The following is a 19705-nucleotide window of genomic DNA, read 5'->3' as shown; positions in this document are numbered from 1 at the left end:
TTCCACCCGACAGAGACGACACGCACCCATATGCCTGTTTTATACTTCTTTTTTTGCGTACCGGAAGTATCCGATCTACAAGCTCACAATGCGTCATAGCATGACACACAAACCGTGTGTGTGCTAGACCCAGGCCTTACGTTAGTGTGTTTACATTGCCACGGGCGATAAGTGGCTCAGGAGGTAAGAGTGGCCGTCTTGGAATCCGAAGGTTCCAGGTTTGATTCTCGGCTGCGTGTTGAAGTGTCTTTGAGCAAGAACACAAGAATCAATTGACCCCTAATTGCTCCCGATGAGCAGGTTTGGTGCCTTCATGGTTTCCTCTGCCATCGGTGTGTGAGTGTGAAGTACATTGTAAAGCGCTTTGGCGAAAGACTAGTCCATTTGCCATACTATATAGGGTCTATTTTTGCCTTTTCTTAGTGTTTTTCCTAATAAAGTAGATTTTCTTTTGTTGTTTTCTCCTCCCCCCCATGTAAAGCATCTTTGGGTACTTAGAAATGTGCTATATACATTTTAGATATTATTATTATCATGCACGATGAATGCACAAAGAATTAACTTAATTGAGGGGAAAGCTTTCGCAGAAAATTGACGATTGACAAGCTCAAGTGGGTTTAAGTGGTTAACACAAGGCCATTGATGTTATTCAGATCATTGTGGTCTGAATAACACAAGGAAGGAAGGAGAATGGCATTTGTGTATTTGCCTCCACCACTGTCCTCTACGCTCAGCTCACAAAAGACAAAACACTCGTATAGAGAGCATCTTCACTTCCTGTGTGTATGCGTGTGCGAGTACGCGCACGCGCGTGTGTGTCTGTGTGTGTGTGACTTGTCTGGGTTGGCTTTTGTCAAGAGTGCATTCAGAGGTTAAGGGCACGTCCTCCTCTCCTTCGCCTCATTAGCTTTACCTTTCACCCACTGACTGTGTGGAGAGAGAGAGAGCTACTGTACGTTTAATCTATCAGCCCTACTGTGCTACAGTGATGCCTACTAGGGATGCCACCATATGAACATTTCTTGTCATGATTATTGTGGCCAAAATAATGAACGATTAACGGTATTATCGCGATAATCAACATTTTTCTTAAAACTCTTAAAATGGCACTTTTATTCACCAGTTGAACCCCAGCATCCATATACTGGGGGTGAACATTCACCAAAAATAGCTGATCTACAAGCTGACATAGATCGTCTATTTTTGGCGAAGAGATTTGGTGTAGAGTGGAAAAGAACGTATCAAGTACACTCTTTGCAGGTCTGTTTTACTAAGTATTGAGGTTTTAACTGCATCCGAATATGCAGCTCAGCAAAAGTAAAATGATCCCAGTGTAATGTATGACAGAGGACAATTTCACGATAATTTAAAAAATCTCTGCGATGCGATATAATATTTCGATTATTGTGAGCGATAAACGATAATAACGATTATCGTCCCATGCCTAGTGCCTACAGCAGCAAACACAACTTGGTTGCGCGCCGCGACGTGCACCAAAAACATAGCCATTCTACAAGCTCACAACATGTCACATTGCAATGCATTATAAGCCTCCATACATGAATGTGTTAATATTCTTGATGGATTGGATACATAGGACCACAATGGAAACAAGTCCCCAGGACTTTTTTTGTGTGTTATCCTTTTAGCCTAAAATGTTTTACTATACCTCCCACGCTGTTTATATTTTTCACTAATAAAGTATTCAATCAATCAATCGATTGTAGATCAGCTATTTACTTTCAAGAGACTGACAATTGTGTACGGGCTGCGACGGGGCCAAGGTTGGGGATGTGACAGGCCGTCCCACTGTCCAATGACGATGAGTCTCTGAGCTTCGATTTGTTCTGCCACACAGTCTCTGTCGTCCTACATTGAGGATTACGACTCGTCTCTTGTCCCTGGACGTCTCCGTCCTCTTGTCCTCTCCTGCTCCCATCCCCCTTCCCACCCGTCAGATCCACGCATGTGAAATATTCACGAGGTGATTTAAATGACAACGGCAGTAAAGTGCGATGGAAATCAAAGGCGATTTGGCTTATGACACGTAAGGGCAAATTGTCGCTGTTACTGTCCCCTGGCCTCTGGTCTGTGTGTGTGTGTGTGGGGGTGTGGGGTGTAAGGTGACAAAAGTGTCACTACAGGTGATAAAGGGTGGCACTAAGGAAATGTGGAATGTTTTGGGGCTTTTGGCAAAAAGCAAGCAACAAAGAGGAACAACAACAATAGTTAGTTTGGCTCCTTCTACTTGAAATGTACAAACTTTGATCTCTATTCCCATGTAAAATTTTGTATTTGGGAGTTGGCAGACTTACATTTTGGTACATCTCAAAAGTGACTGCAAAATCTTGAAAGATTGCTGCTATTTGATTCAAAAAGCTTTATACCCTCGCCAACAACATGAATACATAACGTTGAAATGTGACATAGCTCTGTTTAACACAATGCTGTACCCCCTCCAACTGTACATACTTTCCTCATTTTTCTTTCTTAAATTGTTTTTTTATTATGCTTTGACACTTGCTTTGGCAATGTAAACGTACGTTTTCTCCTGCCAATAAAGCTCCTTTAAATTGAATTGACATCCAATGAGTAACTAATGATTTAGTGAGCCGGTAGGGATTCAACATCTCACTAATGAAAACACACACCAGTTATAATTTGTGGGAATCAAATCTTTCTGGCTTGGTACAGGCACTCTGACCTCTAGGAGGCCACCCGTCCTGCGTACCCCATCTGAATGCCTCTGAATGCCTCTGAACGTCACATGAAACGGTCTTGGCTTCAAGCTTGGACCGGACGGCCGTGGCCATGTTTAGAAAAAGACGGGGCTGCTCTGAAATTATTAGAGCAGCACAGGCAGCTGGTTAGTGGAGCCTGTGACCTCCAGGTCAAAGGTCAAGCCCTTTGGAGAGCTTGACCCTCATTCCCCCGCACTATGATTATACGATAAAGGAGGAGAATTCATGCCTATGTATCCCGGATCACACAGAGTATTTTCTACCAGAGTAAGGACGGAGTAAACCCTTCAATAATTTCAGTGCCTACCCCCTCTGACCTCCCTCCACTTCTACACTTATTGATTTCTCTTCACCATCTTGACAATTTGTGGTCAATCTATCGACCGGTGAGTCTCTGCCCTCCCCAGTGTTTTATTGATGTATTTCTCCCCTTGGTGGTGACACCTGCTGTTCAGAAGAGTGTACTACGGCTGTCATTCGCCGTGTGCTTTCTTTCGTCTTATGTTTCAAGGAACATTAAGGACAGCTGTTGACTCACACTGTGACCGTGGTCCATGTCTGCTGCTTCACGCACAAACGTGACGGTGCTATTATATCCGCCCTTCAGAATGCTATGTGTGAATCAATTACCTTCCTTTGAACAGTATATGACACAGCTCTGCGTTCATAGAAAAATTGCATTGCAAAGTCTGCTTTGATCTCGTGCAAGGTCAAAAATCTCTCTCTCTCTCCCTCTCTCACACACACACACACAGACACACACACACGCGCGCGCACACACACGCACGCATGCACACACACAGCGTCTATCCACACACTGACTCAGGGAGAAAAAAACATATGCTAGTCCCTCATTTCTCCAGTAACGGCACGGGGGCGTTCAAAGATAACAAAGAGATCCAGTAGCACAGCACACAGGCGATGGCATTGGGAGAATTGAGCGCAGGGGTACCCCTTGTCGGACCCCCGTCGTCTCTCCCTCAACCCAAAGCCAGTCAAGTCTAACCAAATGGTAATGTCCCAGTGTGTAGCAGACAGGGGGGTAGAGGAGGAGGGCTAAACAGGGGGGGTAAGGGGAGCAGCAGTAGTATTATTTACAGCCAACAGAGGGAGCAAAGACCCATGCACAGAGGTCACGTCTGCACTTTAATGAAATACAAACACCCGTGGATCTCACCAATACTGCAGCGTGTGCATAGAACAGAAATGGGTGAAATAGGAGAAATGCCCCAAATGATTATGCATCCATTTGTGTGTTTGTTTGTGGGAGGCTGATTGATTTCCTGTCAGTTGTTCACCTGTTTTGTTTGTGGGTGGATTGTGTGGGTTCATTTCACCATTAAGCCACTAGAGGGTGACAGCACGTTCTGGAGGATTTTTAAAACGGCATGTAAGCTAGGTCTGGTCTACCCTACAAAGACAGAGCTTCATCAATACTACTGTAGTTAAGTGTGTGTAACCGCAGTCAGGGACATACTTGTAGGGTTTTCGTCTCAATTATGGACTCTAAACACAAACAACAGCATGCTGCAGTTTAGTAATAAATAACACACAACCAAATGACTATAATCTACTCAATCAGAGTCATCCTAGTGTACTTTTTTTTAAACGTACAAGCTATGATTTCTTTTAGCACGCAGCATGTAACTCAAAAAGGTCAGAAGAGTTTGTTTGCTTTGCCATGCATTAGTCAGTGATGCCGTGTGGCAAGGGAGCCTGAGTAGGGACTGGAGAAGAAGGGGGAAAAAGGAGAAATACGTTCAATGACCATTTTTTTCTGTGCAACCTCTTTGTCCACATTCCCTTAACATTTAACAGGAGAGAGAGGGGGGAGAGAGAGAGAGAGAGAGAGGTTGAGTGCAGCCTCTTTGTCTAAGTTCCCTTAACATTTAGCGAGAGAGAGAGAGAGAGAGAGAGAGAGAGAGAGAGAGATACAGAAAGTGGAACAATGAGTCAAGTTAAAGCTGCAATCCGAATGCCCTACCTGGGATTTGAACGCGGGTCTCCTGCATTGGGAGACCAAACATTTACCACTCATGCTTGGCTAGAGGAGATATGCTTATGAGTTTCAGACAGTACTAATCGTTAACGATTAGGTGTCCTACCCGACTCCCATACTCTATCTACCTGATACTCGTACCGTAGAGATTGGTGTACGTTCCGGAGTGCAGCTTTAAGAATACTGTGTTACTCTATGTGTGTATCGTTTTCATGTGCAGTCCGTGGCGCATTGTGCCTGATGCATTGACAACCCAAGGATGATCTCATTGTGCCAATAAAACTTCTTATCGAACTGAGAGAACGTGAGCCAGGACTAAACAGACAGCCGGAGCCAAACAGACAGACAGGCAGACCGACAGACAGCCCAGTAGACAGACAGTCAGACAGTCAGACAGACAGACAGTCAGACAGACAGACAGACAGACAGACAGACAGACAGACAGACAGACAGACAGACAGACAGACAGACAGACAGACAGAGAGGGGTGTGTGCTATGCTTTATCAAAGCAAACTGAAAAGGGAGAGAAGATATAGGCTTAGCTTTCGCATTAACTACTTGAACTGCAGCATCCATAATCTATGGGGAAGGAACATTAGCAGATCTACAAGCTTGTAGCTTGTAGATCGGCAATTTTTTTTGGGGGGGGGGGGGATTTGGTGTAGACTGAAAAAAAGCGGTCCAAGTACAGAGCCAGTTTATTACGTCTAGACCAGTGTTTCCCAAACAATGGGTCGGTACCCATTTGTGGGTCATGGACACATTTTTATGGGTAATTTCCTAGAATAACCAAACAGTTTCAGTAAAAAAAAAATCTCAAAAGAACTTCATACATCAAAGACATTTCATAAATAAGAAGTATGAAAATAGGATATCTACAAGCTCACAACATGCGATGTGTTGTGAGCTTGTAGATCAGCTATTTTCACTACTTTGGGTCCCAGGGAGACATCAAATTCATATTTTGGGTCTTGAACTAAAATGTTTGGAAACTACTGGTCTAGAGAGGGTTTAAGTGGTTAACATTTCCCCCCCTGATGTTGCTTATATATAGGGTTTTATTTCACTGCATGGCTCCCAATGGCGAGGTTTCGCATACCAGAAACCATGGAACCTGCCCTCTTCAACATTATTGTCACAGACAGTTGGGGCGCAATAGGGGGACTGAGGACAGGAAAGAGAGTGCCGAATATGTCTCACTCCCGAGTCCCTCTCCCTGGAGCTGGGCCCCTCTATTTCTTTCAGTTTCGGAGAGCTGCTGCAAACAAAACCCTAAGCTCAAGCCGCTTAAAAAGACAGAGTTCTTTAGGGAGAGCTGCTCAATGGCCATCAAAGGGATTGTTCAAAAAGCACACAAGCCCTGCACCTTTACTGCAGGATGGTTAGCCATGGAATGACTCTCTGACATAGACCTACTGCACATATAAACACTATCGGTACCGAGTGGACCTCTGAAATAGACCTACTGCACATATAAACACTATCGGTACCGAGTGGACCTCTGAAATAGACCTACTGCACATATAAACACTATCGGTACCGAGTGGACCTCTGACATAGACCTACTGCACATATAAACACTATCTGTACCGAGTGGACCTCTGACATAGACCTGCTGCACATATAAACAACACTATACGTGTACCGAGTGGACCTCTGACATAGACCTACTACACATATGAACACTATCTGTACAGAGTGGACCTCTGACATAGACCCACTGCACATGTTATAAACAGAGCTGCTACCTTTAAACACATTTTAAATCTGAGGCTTTTTAGTATACTATTTAACTAGTTTTTGGAAAAATGCTGTTAATTGTCCCAAAAGTGACTGCAAAAGATCGCTGCTATTTGTTTCAAAAAGCTTTATACCCTGTATATATATAACATGTATATAACGTTGCAATGTGCATAGCTCTGTTTAACACAATGCTAATTGTTTTTATTATGTTTTGACACTTGCTTTGGCAATGCAAACGTATGTTTTCTCATGCCAAAAAAGCTCCTTTGAATTGAATTGAATTGACTGAGGAGGAGAAGTGAATTTCAGGATGGATTCCTAGCAGCTAGAGCAGCTATAGAGAAAAGTCTCACGTGGGAGGTAAAAATACAAAATAGGGGAAAAAATGTTTTATCCAGAGATAGTGTGATGATTAAATTGAAATTCAAAATCTGTTATTTTCGGTGTGCAAAACAGTCACACAACAAATGTTTTATTAGTCGTACAGCCTCAATCTCTTAATATGAACAATATTATTAACCCCTTCCAATTCTATATTGTTCCACCTGTGCCTTCCCTGTTTCATCTCCCTCAGTAAAGAAAAAATGGAATGGGGAATGTAACATCTACTCCACTTTATTAAAACTGTGCTTGTAAACACTTATCAAGATAGGTGGCTTCAAAGCAACAATAAAAAAATGTGTTTGTTTGTTCAGACTGCTAGCTTAAGCCTGATTTATACTTAGTTGTACCCTGGTGTTGCATGCCGTGTAAAGCAGATATACAAGCTCACAACGTGACCCGTTGTGAGCTTGTAGATCTGCTATTTTACTGAGCACAACACCGGCGCGCTACTAACTAAGTATAAATCAGGCTTTCGGGTCAAAAACCCTCGGATTTGAGGGCTTGTTCGAGGACAAAGGATCTCTATCCCAGGCAGCGTTTACAGTTGAGCTCCTTGGCAGGCACCGGGCTGATCCTGTCGACCTGAAAAGGAGGCATTGTGGGGGGAATGGATGGAAAGACCCAGCAGCAGCAGCAGCAGCCTGCCTCACAATGAGCCGAGTCTCCCCTGCATGCCTGCAGCCCCGGGCAGCGGCAGCAGCACCGGAACAAGCCCAGGGCAGCACCATATACCTGCTGCAGGGCATTTCCTGTTTGCTGTAGCCATGGCAACGTGGCTGTTCTGCCTTCCTTTCCTTCCAATCCTTAAATGCACCCACCAATCACCAAGGAGAAGCCTCATACTGCAGAGACTTCGCAAAGAATCTGGAGCAGCAGCAGCTGGTGGTGGTCTGAGATAGATAGCCAGTTCATAGCTGCTGCTCCACTGTAAACTAGATCAGCGTATATATTTGACGGTATTATTTTAAAGCACAGATATGCTCACATATGCTGTATACATAGTTGTTGGAGCGTAGTCTGATTGAAATGGCATAGGTTGGGTGGATTATTGCAACACATTAAACAGCCACCAACCTCCTAGTCCTTATAGAACAGTGGTTCTCAACCTTTTCAGACCGTGAATCCGCAAAATAATCATATATTGAACTGGGGACCCCCCACCCTGACAAGCACTTGGAATTGTAGGAGTTGAGGCATTACATTTAGTTTGACTAGGTTCCACAGATATATATTGTGAACATAGCTGATCTATAAGCTCACAACACGTTGCGAGGCGTTGTAAGCTTGTAGATCAGCTATTTTCACAATTGTTGCCTCTTTCTTATATCATTTGAGAATTTTGCCAATGTTTGACGCAGTCATTTATTTTATTTTAGAGGTAATAAAAAGGTACCTTAAATTGTCACTTTAGAAATGTGCAGATACAGTACCCTGAAATACACTTATACTGTGTACCCCCAGGAGTCCCGAGCCACAGGTTGAGAACCACAGCCTTAGAAGATGACCTGGTCTCATTGTCAGAGTCACTGGGTTGATCACTATACAAATGAGCCTCGGAATCCACAATCAAGGAGTTTTGATAATGTGTCCTCGAGCAGTTAGTCATCAAGCATCCACCTGCTCACCTGTTGAATCCTATAGTCTAGATAAGGGGTCTTCAACATTTTTCAGGCCAAGGACCCCCTAGCTGAGAGAGAGAGATGAAGCAGGGAGCCCCTCTATATTGTATAAAATTGAGTTTCAGATGACATTCTTTTTTGCTTACTTGGTCTGCTATTTTTTACCCACAACTTGCGAGGCTCACGGTTTGGCTGACTTGCGTTTGCGTTAGTCCTCAGTCATTTGAATAAGATAAGTTATAGTAGTTCATGCATAGCACTACAGGTTAGCCTAGCGTGTCGATAGCTATCATTGGTGGCCGCAGTTCTTTAGGGGGACAATCTCTGTATTTATGTATACTACAATGTTGAAAGGTATTCAATAAAGGTATTCGGCCAATGCCAATACAGAGTACTGATCTTATACCAGTCTGTAATTTAAAGAAAAATCTGGTCTATAACTCTGAGAGTGTACAAATCCGGAGTATAAAACAGTCGTGCAACATCAATTGAAGCATTCAAAATATTACTGTAAATGACATCTCATCATGTGATAAATTACGTGGTATCAGATTCTCATAGACTGGCATACTCACCGATACCGATACCAGCATTTTAGGCCGTATATAGGCAGCTTTTCCGATACTGGTATCGGTACAACTCTAACCAAAAATGCTTCTATATGAAGCAGCATGTTTGGCGTAATAGCTGTTCAAATGAACAGCTATTACGCACCGAGACAGCTTTATTATATGCCATGCAGCCATGTTAGTTAGCACCGTGGTCAGTGACCTTCCCCCACTCAGTACAGCGTTATGCAGTCAAGAGACCTCAGGGTTAACCCCGAGCTGACGTCAAGCTCTGACTCAAAGCCTACAGTGAAACACAGCCTGGGGCTCATGATGAATAAACCATATACCCCGGCTACGAGACCCATCTATTAAAAATTACACTGCCGGAATATTTTTTTTAGTAATATGCTCGCTGTAAACCCTCTTTTTCTGGGTTGCAGAAAGTCTCTTGCTCCCCCAGCCACCCACCCACCATCCCTTCCCCTCCCCTCGTCTTTCCTAGTCTGCATCCAAACCATTAGCCCTGATCTTTCAGCACCACTCTGCCCGGGCTGGATGGGTAGAGAGATCAGACAGAACGAGGACAACATCAGACCTATTGGAGGAGGACGATTGTAATCAAGACCGTTCTATAAAAAACAAATCCTGGAGAAAAGTGCCGCAGACAGAGGCTATGCTATACTCAGTCAGTGGGGGTAAAAAAAAAAAGAAACGGAGGGCTGAAAAATCTGTGTGATTGTAGAACTCCATTGTTAATTCATGATGTCCCCCCAAACATGACAAAACTAGGGAAGAAGTGAGGCGAACGAATGGGCAGTCAGGGGGAACTTAAGCCGATAGCACAGACAAGTAAAGTCACAGATCAGACACTGCGATAAGCAGACTCATTAACCAACAAACTAAACCTTTTGTTGTTGAACGTAACACCAATAGCAGCGCCATGAATAATTAAATGCACAAAAGGGCCGTTTCTCACCTCAAAAGTAGTCACAGAAATGTGCCAGCACTGGGCATTATTATCACAATGTACAAAAAAAAATGCCACTGCTGCACTTGTCGGCTTATTATATCGCTACAGGCTTCGTGAGAGAGTTTTCTATATTCAACTGCACTACTACTCTGTTCTGTAGGCTACACTCTTTATGTGTGCCTTGCTCTGCTGAGTATGGCGCAGTACTATTGAGCGCTTACATCTAAATGGGTCAACCAGCCTCGGTGAACCATGGAGCTGTTACAACCCAGACAGTTGGTCTCGGAGTCAGTGGATCTCATCAGACATCACTGTACAGCATTGAAAAGTGAATCAACGGTTCAGTGAATCTCATCTAGGGCTGGGATCTTACCGGTCCGATTCCTCAACGGTTCCCTTAACGATTCCTATATTTTAAAAGATCTATATCATTGGCCTTCATTGAAATTCAGTCAGGTTCCAAATGAACCCTTACATGTCTGTAACTCTGAGAATGTACAAATGGAACCAAATGGACCCTTACATGTCTGTAACTCCGAGAGTGTACAAATAGAACCAAATGGACCCCTACGGTTCCATTTGGTTCCATTTGTACACTCTCAAGAGTTATGGTGGTCCTTGAAATTAAAAGGTTTGAGAACCACCGGTATTGTAATTGCATAGCAGACCACATGACCAGCTCTGACAGTGTAGATAAAACCGGTACCAGAAACGGTTCCAAATGTGACGGAACCGATTCCGGTTCCTCGATGTTGGATTCGCTTCCTCCGGCTCCGGATCCGAACCCTAATCTCACCAGACATCACTGTATAGCCTGAAAGGAATCAGTGATTCAGTGAATCTCATCAGACATTACTGTACAGCATTGAGAGGAATCAGTGAGTCAGTGAATTTGATGCAGCAGCTATACTTTGATTTGGGTCACTTTCTTTGGGTAAAGATAACAGTGATTTAAAAGAACATCACTGTAAACATTTGGCAGGCAGGGCCCGGCACCATGTGTAATTAGGCTACAAAACGCACTACTTAAAAGGATATAAATCCATAATCTCTTAAAGCGGAAACCACACTGGCTGAGAGGGAATGTCTGAGAATAGACTTTATGGCTTCAAAATGGTATACGTCCTTACAGTATACATCCTCTGTACTGACAGTAAATGTAGGGAGCTCCACTGATCTCGTTCAACCCAGATTCGGCAAACAAACATGGGGTTAAATTTGTCCTACTGTTATGCCACCAAAATGTGGAATGCCCTGCTACCAGCCATCAAAAAGTGTGACTCCTCACCCTCCTTCAAAACCGCCATAAAAGAGCACCTGACCTGTCTCCAATTTGCAACTGGTCCTACAAACGTCTTCTAAGCTTGACACCAGAAATGACCCTCGCCCCCCCAATGTTTTCATTACATGTACTTTTATTGCTACTAGTGTTGATGATTTTGTGTATATTATTGTCAGTGGTGTGTTCTACCGTGTTACACTATATACGTAATATGCCGACCAAGAAAATTTGAAAAAATATACATTATGTATGTATACTGTACCCTCCAGTAACCATCTGAGGAAGCGTATATGATACGCCGGAGGAAGGGCTGGGGGCAGCAAGAGTGTGAACTTCAGTTCAAATAGCCTTTTTCATGTGATAATGTTGCGTCGGAGGTGAAGGCTTACACTGTATGTGTGGCTATTGTCTTGAGGTGATAATGACCGCTGGTGCTGGCCATTGGAGTTTCGAAGTAATTCATTAACAACTTAACAATAGAGCATTTTTTTAATTCAGTGACCACGCATGTGCGCGTGCCGTGCGCGGGAATAATTATCGTATACCCTTCAAAAAAACCTAGAACACACCACTAGTTATTGTATGTCTTTAAATGTCATGATGAATTGAATACATAGGACAATACACAACGGAAACAAGCCCATAGGGCTTTTTGTGTTAGCCTTTTAGCATCGTTGTAAATCGTACCACTGTACTATTTGCAAACTGTTAATAAAGTATCCAATCAATCAATCAAAAATGTTTTATAAAATACTGCATGAGCACAGTATTGCTGTAAAGATGGCATAGACAGCTTGAATCCGGAATTGATTTAACTTAGTTCACAGTCGGGCAACATATACCATAGTTCCAATCAAGGCCAAATATTACAGTAGGCTAGTTCGTTTCCTGGGTAACAAATACCCTCTCGTTCTCCCCCACTCCTCTGGTACATTCCTTGTCAGCCAAATAAGGAAGTGCTCCATTGTCCATTTAGCCCTGTGAAAAACTCAAAACACAAAGCCGTGGAACATTTAATTGGGCGACCCATTATTTTTCAGAGGACGTGCCAAATGTGTCTGGTGCAAATCTAATCAATGCCACTGACAGTATAGAAAAGAAAACAGGGGTGGAAAAACCGAAGAGTTCAGAGTTGATGAAGTTATGATTAAGCCTTGTGCTGAAAAATCTCTACTTTGCAAAACTTTATGGACCCAGATTGGTCCGTCAGTCAAAACCAAGTTTTAAACTTAACTAAACATACAGGCCTGGCTTCTTAAAGAAGAAGAAGAAAAAAGCCAGGTCAAGTATTTAACATATTCATGGGTTAAAGCTAAATAAAATCTCAAGACTGAAAAAATGTTCTAATAAATCTTCTAAATTTTTGAAAGGAGCCCCCCACACAATAGCGCTGTGTTTCATAAACATTTAGCACAATATGTAGAATTATGAATGATGATTTGGTATAGCCATACAGCCAGCCAACCAGTTGAAGAAATTGCAGATTGATGCTAAAGTCGGCCATACCAGCCTTGACAAAAAAAAAAGGATTGTCATTTTCTATTTTAAAACAAAATGCCAGACGTCAGAGGGTTAACCTTTGGAACATGATTGAACATACATTGCTACCGAAAATAGGCTATCTACAAGCTCACAACACGCTGTGCTGCAGCGCTACAACGTGTTGTAAGCTTGTAGATAGCCTATTTTCGGTGCATAGCATGCTTCCATAGAAGACATGCTGACTTCTATGGAATCCAAATGACTGAAATCAGTTGTGGCGACTGAGAACTTGGATAAAAGCACCTGCTAAATGCTTAAATTGTAAATTGTATGAGCTGTGACATTCTCCATGCATTTTAATGGTGGTCTGTTCCTTCCTACTGTATGAACCAGGAAGACATCGGTTTGGATCACTCCAGGGGTGTTATAACAAGTGAACCAGAATCACTGTCTGAGGTGCAATACTTATTCAGGGTTTTCACAATAGAAAAGGAAAAAGCGAGGTCTTATGCACACCTGATCAGCTCAGAGACGGGTGCGTAGGCAGGGGTCAGACGTCTAGATGTATTCTTTTATGTATAAAAATGACCCGCACACTTCTGACATCTCACAATGATGATGCCACAATGCATGAATAAGGTCTATTGACCAAAACGTTGCCTAAATAAATACGGTGTGCAGGTCCTCAGAGTTACTACTGGGGGGGCCGCCAAATCTTTATGTAATAGGATAAGTGTTTTTTACATTAACCACAGGACCCTATTCTGAGGAGAACTTTAGCCAAAATAGCCGATCACAATGTGAGCTTGTAGATCGGCTATTTTCGGCAAAGAGATTTGGTGTAGAGGGAAAAAAGAGCAGACAAAGTACAGAGTGAAAGGTCAAGTATTGATTAAGTATTGACAGTTTAAGTGGTTAAATATCTGAAAATACACATTAACATGACAAAGTGCCATCAAACAACTCTATGAATGAAAAAGTTGAATCTGCAACACTTGTATACATTATGTAGTCAGGGGGGTCCCTGCTTCATCCCTCTCTCTCAGCTAAGGGGTGGCCTTGGCCCTGAAAAACGTTGAAGACCCCTGCTCCATTCCCTTCGGGCTAGTATATTATTATAAACTAAAACGCAATAAAGAGAAAGAGCAGAAGTTACACATTCTTGCACCATTAGGCACGGAAATTCAACGTATGTCCTTTCTGGGTGGAACCTAAGAACACACTAGAGAGGAATGGAATGAACACTGGGCATATAGCCCTAGATTAAAGAGACTAGAGATCTATGGAAAACTCTACATGCAAAAGAGTTTTTTAATCAATGCTGGCTGGTAGGCTCTACTTTTCTTTTTCACCTGATTGACTGCTTCTCGGCCTTAAGCCCATGACCCACCTAATTCCAACACACTTTGCTAGTTTGGGAGTGTATATACAGTCTAGTTGTGACAAGTGTTGTGACAAGTGTTGTAACAAGTCCCGGAGACGACGCGCTGTGATTGGCCAGCAGTCACTTTGACTGGCAGTTGTGCCGAACGCTCACCCCAAAACATGATTTGGCAAAACACTGCCATAGACAGTACATACGCACCTTGCGATGGCTCAGGGTAGAAGACAGGGTTAAGCTAATAACAATGGGATTGGTATTTAAGATAGTCAAAGGGACAGTGCCCTCAATGCCTCATACCTGTCAAACTTCTTCTCCAAAGTGAGTGACAGCCACAACACTAGAGGGAGCGACCACGAACGGGTACAACCCAAATATAGAACAAACATGGGAAAATTCTCATTCTACTACTCTGCCAATAAATGTGAAATGCCCTGACACCATCCATGATTAAAGGATGTGTAACACTGATTTCTTTCAAAATTGGCCTGACGAAACGTCTATCAGGAGACCACAAAGGGAGGTGAATGTAAATTCCCATCGAAAGGAGGTCATTCACTGCTGCCGTTTTTCCTTTTTCTCCTTTGTCCACAAATAAATGTTTTGTATTTGTTGATGACATTGTATTATTGTGTTAATTTGTTATGCTATGTTGATGAATTGAATACATACAGTAGGACCACAATGGAAACAAGTTCCCAGGACTTTCTTTTGTGTTATCCTTTTAGCCAATGTCTTACTGTACCACGTGCTGTTTGTGATTACATTTCTGACTAATAAAGTATTCAATCAATCAATCAACTGCACCCGAATATTTTTCCTGGTATTCTTCTCAAGCTTGATGTGCTCTGGTAACCCCTCTGAGAAATTATGAAATGAGTTTGCACCGGTGTAAGAAACTAATCCTGTGTAAAATCGTGCCTCCATGCTGCAGCATGGGTTCACTGAATCCTCCTCACACAATAGTGTGTACACAATAAAACCCAAAATGTTATAATAACAAATAGTGTACAAAGGAACCCGTTTTCTTTCTTCTTTTTTTTTTTTTACAATATACGTGTAACAGCAGCTAAAACAACAAGTGACTGGAGTAAAGGATGTGTAACACTGGTTTCTTTCAAAATTGGCCTGAAAAATCAGGACTCAGGAGGAGACCACAAAGGGAGGTAAAGGTAATTTTCCCATCTCTTTTGTTAGTGTTTGTATTTGTTGATGACATGTATTATTGTGTACATTTTTGGTGCTATGATTTTGTGCCTTACTGTACCACATGCAGTTTACATTTCTGACTAATAAAGAATAAAACAATATACTAAAAGAATCCATATCAAAAGTCATAGCTGACGGAAAGTTCAGTAGCATACTGTATTTCAGTAGCCTTTCTTCAACTCCTCCTCTTATATCATAACAATAACATGACATGCTATTTTGTTACTGTCAATATAGGGCCTAGTAGATGTATGAATGCAATGGTGCACTAGTCAGCATCCCTGTGTAAGCAACAAGCAAAAAAATAGACCATCCATTTCACCATCATCATCACCGCATCAACCATGTTCAATCCTTCAATACAGAAATATAAATTATTAAAACAAATACATCCATCCAAATATTTATCCAAACACTAAAATACCTGTTCAAAAATAATAACAGAATTGGGAAACCAACAACAGCATCATTGTAGCAAATGTAATGGGAGACGCTCCATATAAAGATAGACACAAACCAGATGAGTCTGGATTTCACTCAAGTGAAACTGATATTGGGTTAGCACAGCACACATAATATAATTTCCCTTCCAGGAGTAGCAGCAGCAGTTAAAACTGCTACCATACACCACACCACTTCCCCGAGAGGAGGAGAGCCTCGTCTCTATACTCTGTCTGTCTGCCAGGCAGAGGATCATCAACAACACATAGACACAAACTTTTCCAACAAAAAATCTAAACGCACCCGACTAATAATAAAGCCCTGATTTATACTTTGGTTGCATGTTAGTGTTGCATGCCGTAAATAGCAGATCTACAAGCTCACAACGCGTCACATTCGTGACGCGTTGTGAGCTTGTAGATCTGCTATTTAGGTCTATTGAGCACGACACCGGCACACAACTTAAGTATATACAGTAACTGAGGCTTTAATGGACTTGGAGTGGGTTTGGGTTAGGGTACCATCATGGCGTGGATGTTGGAAAATAAAGGGCAGGGGGTAGCTTTGGATCAAGACTATCATCATAGATGTATTTTATCGAGTCTGACTTTTACTTTCGTATACGAAAGTAAAAGTCAGACTTGATAAAAACACATCTATGATATAGTCTTGATCCAAGGCTCGGGGCAGGGGGTGCACTGCATGCATGCAGGGGGAAGAAAATAATTTATCACCATGGGTTGTTGTAGCTACATGCGTCAAGAGGGAGGAGAGGAGAGCAGAGGAGGAGAGGGGAGAGGAGAGGAGGAGAGGGGAGGAGGGCAGTGGTCTCTCTTGCTTTGCTGTGCATCCCCTCTATTACTTCTCAAGTGTCTGTTTCCCACACCAGTCAAGGTTAACAAGCGGCTCGTGTCTGCCTGCGTCTGCGGCCGGGGTGGGAGGAGAGGAGTGGAGGGGTGGGCTGGGAGGTGGAGGTGGAGGGGAAGGGTGAGGTGGTGGTGCAACTACAGCCAGCCGCTGTGTGTGTGTGTGTGTGTGTGTGTGTGTGTGTGTGTGTGTGTGTGTGTGTGTGTGTGTGTGTGTGTGTGTGTGTGTGTGTCTGCATCATCTCTGTGTGTGTGTGTGTGTGTGTGTGTGTGTGTGTGTGTGTGTGTGTGTGTGTGTGTGTGTGTGTGTGTGTGTGTGTGTGTGTGTGTGTGTCTGTCTGCATCATCTGTGTGTGTGTGTGTGTGTGTGTGTGTGTGTGTGTGTGTGTGTGTGTGTGTGTGTGTGTGTGTGTGTGTGTGTGTGTGTGTGTGTGTGTGTGTGTGATGATGCAGACAGACAGACAGACAGACAGACAGACAGTGGCTGCTACTGTAGCCCTGTACAGTCCATAAATATTCTACAGTAATGTATCTATCCGCCATCTAGCTGCTACTATGTATCCATTCTGTCCTCCTATAGCTCGTGAACAACCGTTATGTGCGCCACTCGACAAATAAGAATGAATCAAACGAACCCCGGTTGGAAACACAGTGATTAATTCCGGCATTTTTGGGGGGGATCGAAGCACAATAAAATTAGAGCCAGACGCCGGAGAAACTCCCGTGCGCACTAATCTGATGTGATCTGTACTGGGCATTTTGGGCAACGCTGCCTACAGTTAAAGAATCCGTGGGCAGCTGCACAGGGTTTTATAATTCCATAAATAAAAATAACAAGAAAATACGGAATAGTTTGTTTCAATGGTGGATGCATTGCAGCAAGACACAACGTCCACGGAAAAGAGAGAAGGGGGGCATGATAAAACAATGTACAATAACGTAGCAGCAAAGAACAGAACAGAACCAGTTTCATTACCTTTCTCTCCATCCCTTACAGCAGGCTTTTTGGGAGCTTCTACTCAACAACAGCAACTGTAGAATGTGTGTGTCTCTCTCCTCTGTGTAGGCGCTGCTGTCCCGATACGCTTCTTTTCTCACTCCTCATCAACTTATAGCTTCTCAAGTACAGTAGCGTCTCTCTCACTCTATCACTTCTTCCCCATTACTGGTGTAAGAGAAGACTTATTAGCGCTGGCTGTGGCTGGCTGGCTGGCTGGGACGCCGAGTCGAGGATGGAGTCAGCCAGGATTGGTGAAGCCTCGCTCGGGGTGGGAAAGAGAGAGAGGCGCAGGCGCGGTCTCTACTGGAGACTCGATAGAATGATGGCTGGCAGGGAGTGTCATCAAATTACTTTCAAGCTGTTGATACTAGTCTGCCACAAACAAAATGTTTACCAAAAAAAACAAAAGGCCTATACCCCAGTCGTTTAAAAACAAGTGTTTAGAAGATAAGAAGTGTGCCAAGTACAAGTGGCTGTATATCAACAAGCGAGAACAAAGGGAATGGTTCAAATCTTTCTTTTTAGCAGAGTAGCCTACAATAGGTGATGCACTCAGTGAACTCTTGGTTGCTGCAATGACATGGATAGTATTATGAGCCGAGCCCCGGCAATCTTTAAAAACGAAATGAGTAGGGTAGGATATATTAATCAATTAGGAGGAAATTGTAGCTGCTGCTTGTTCTACTCCCATAAAATACAAAACATTTTTTTTCACAACCCCATTTAAAGGATTTCTGATAGCTGGGAGGGAATATGTAAAAAATCATGAAGATTGTGCACTTGGTGACAAGTTTTTGATTTTTGGCATGGTGGCGGGCCTAAGGTTTTCAAAAACTATGGCAAACAAAGTTGGGCTGGCCCTCTAGTGGTCAGTTTGCAATGAATCCAATAGGAGGGCCAGTATGGTTGAACCCCCAAATAATTGAAAGAAAATATTTTTCAATGGAATCTGTTACTATTGTTACTATTCAAAATCTAGGAAAATATAGCTTCTGGAAAGGCATCATTTACAAGATGGCGTCCGCAATGGCTGCCGGGAGCACACGTTCCCATACATTCATTGGCCCCTCTAATATTGGATTCATTGCAAACCAACCAACCCTAACCCTAACCCTAACCCTTTTTGAAAATGCCAAAAATCAAAAACTTGTCACCAAGTGGAAATGGGTCAAGATAAAGAATAATGGCAAAAGCATCCAGGTTTCCTGTCTGACACTTATTTTCTTGGGCAGAATATGAATAATAATCACAAACAATGAATGATATTAATTCTTGCACACCTGGAAACTGGTCTGAACATTGTCTACATAGCACATTATCATCTTATTTGATGTCTTCCACACACAGCTGTCTGGAGTTCAGTCTCCAGTCAGCATGCTAAAGTCAGCAGACTTTCAGTGCAAAACAAGTCTGAGTCAGCAACTTGAACTCTGTTAACTCTGTTCTCAAGGCCAGTGGGGGGGTGAGGCATGATGGGACACTGATGTTACCACTGAGGAACACTGGTTAGAGCAATGCTTTTACTCAGCATTCACTAACAGTACAAGCAGTGGTGCAAAAAGTACTCACATTTTTTACTTAAGTAAAAGTATCAATAACAAAATGTAAAATTACTAAAAATTACTAAAAGTAATAGTTCACTATTACAAATGTACTTGAGTAAAAGTACAAAAGTATTGGCATCAAAATTTACTTAAAGTACCATAAGTAAAAGTACTAATTTCACAAGTTTTCAAAATGTATACAAATCTTTTGAAAATAGCAGATCTACAAGCTCACAACGTGACACATTGTTTTCAAATAGCCTAAGAATATATATAGGGCTGAAGTGGTTAGTGTGTTTTGTAATAATAATCAAAATCTACAAAGTAACTAGTAACTAAAGTTCCATGTACATTTGCCTCTGAGATGTAGTGGAGTAGAAGTATTGAGAGTTGAAGTATTGGAAATACTCCAGTAAAGTAAAAATGCCTCAAAACTGTAGAAGGCCTACAGTACTTGAGTAAATGTAGCCTACTTAGTTACTTTACACCACT

General features: G+C 42.6%; 1 protein-coding gene across 1 annotated transcript in view; it reads right to left on the bottom strand.

Moving 5' to 3' along the window:
- The window catches only part of LOC311039167 (SWI/SNF-related matrix-associated actin-dependent regulator of chromatin subfamily D member 3), a 65020-nt gene extending 47250 nt beyond the window's left edge, over window positions 1-17770 (bottom strand). Inside the window, exon 1 of the mRNA XM_084048829.1 lies at window positions 17646-17770. Within this exon, the coding sequence (XP_083904955.1) occupies window positions 17646-17657 (12 nt within the window). The 5' untranslated portion in view covers window positions 17658-17770. The remainder of the gene's footprint in view (window positions 1-17645) is intronic.
- Between the last annotated feature and the right edge of the window lie 1935 nt (window positions 17771-19705).

The sequence above is a fragment of the Gymnoscopelus microlampas genome (genome assembly GCF_963454915.1).
Source record: "Gymnoscopelus microlampas genome assembly, chromosome: 22".
NCBI lineage: Eukaryota > Metazoa > Chordata > Actinopteri > Myctophiformes > Myctophidae > Gymnoscopelus > Gymnoscopelus microlampas.
Note: the sequence above shows the minus strand (reverse complement) of the source record. Positions and strands in the feature narration are given on the sequence as shown.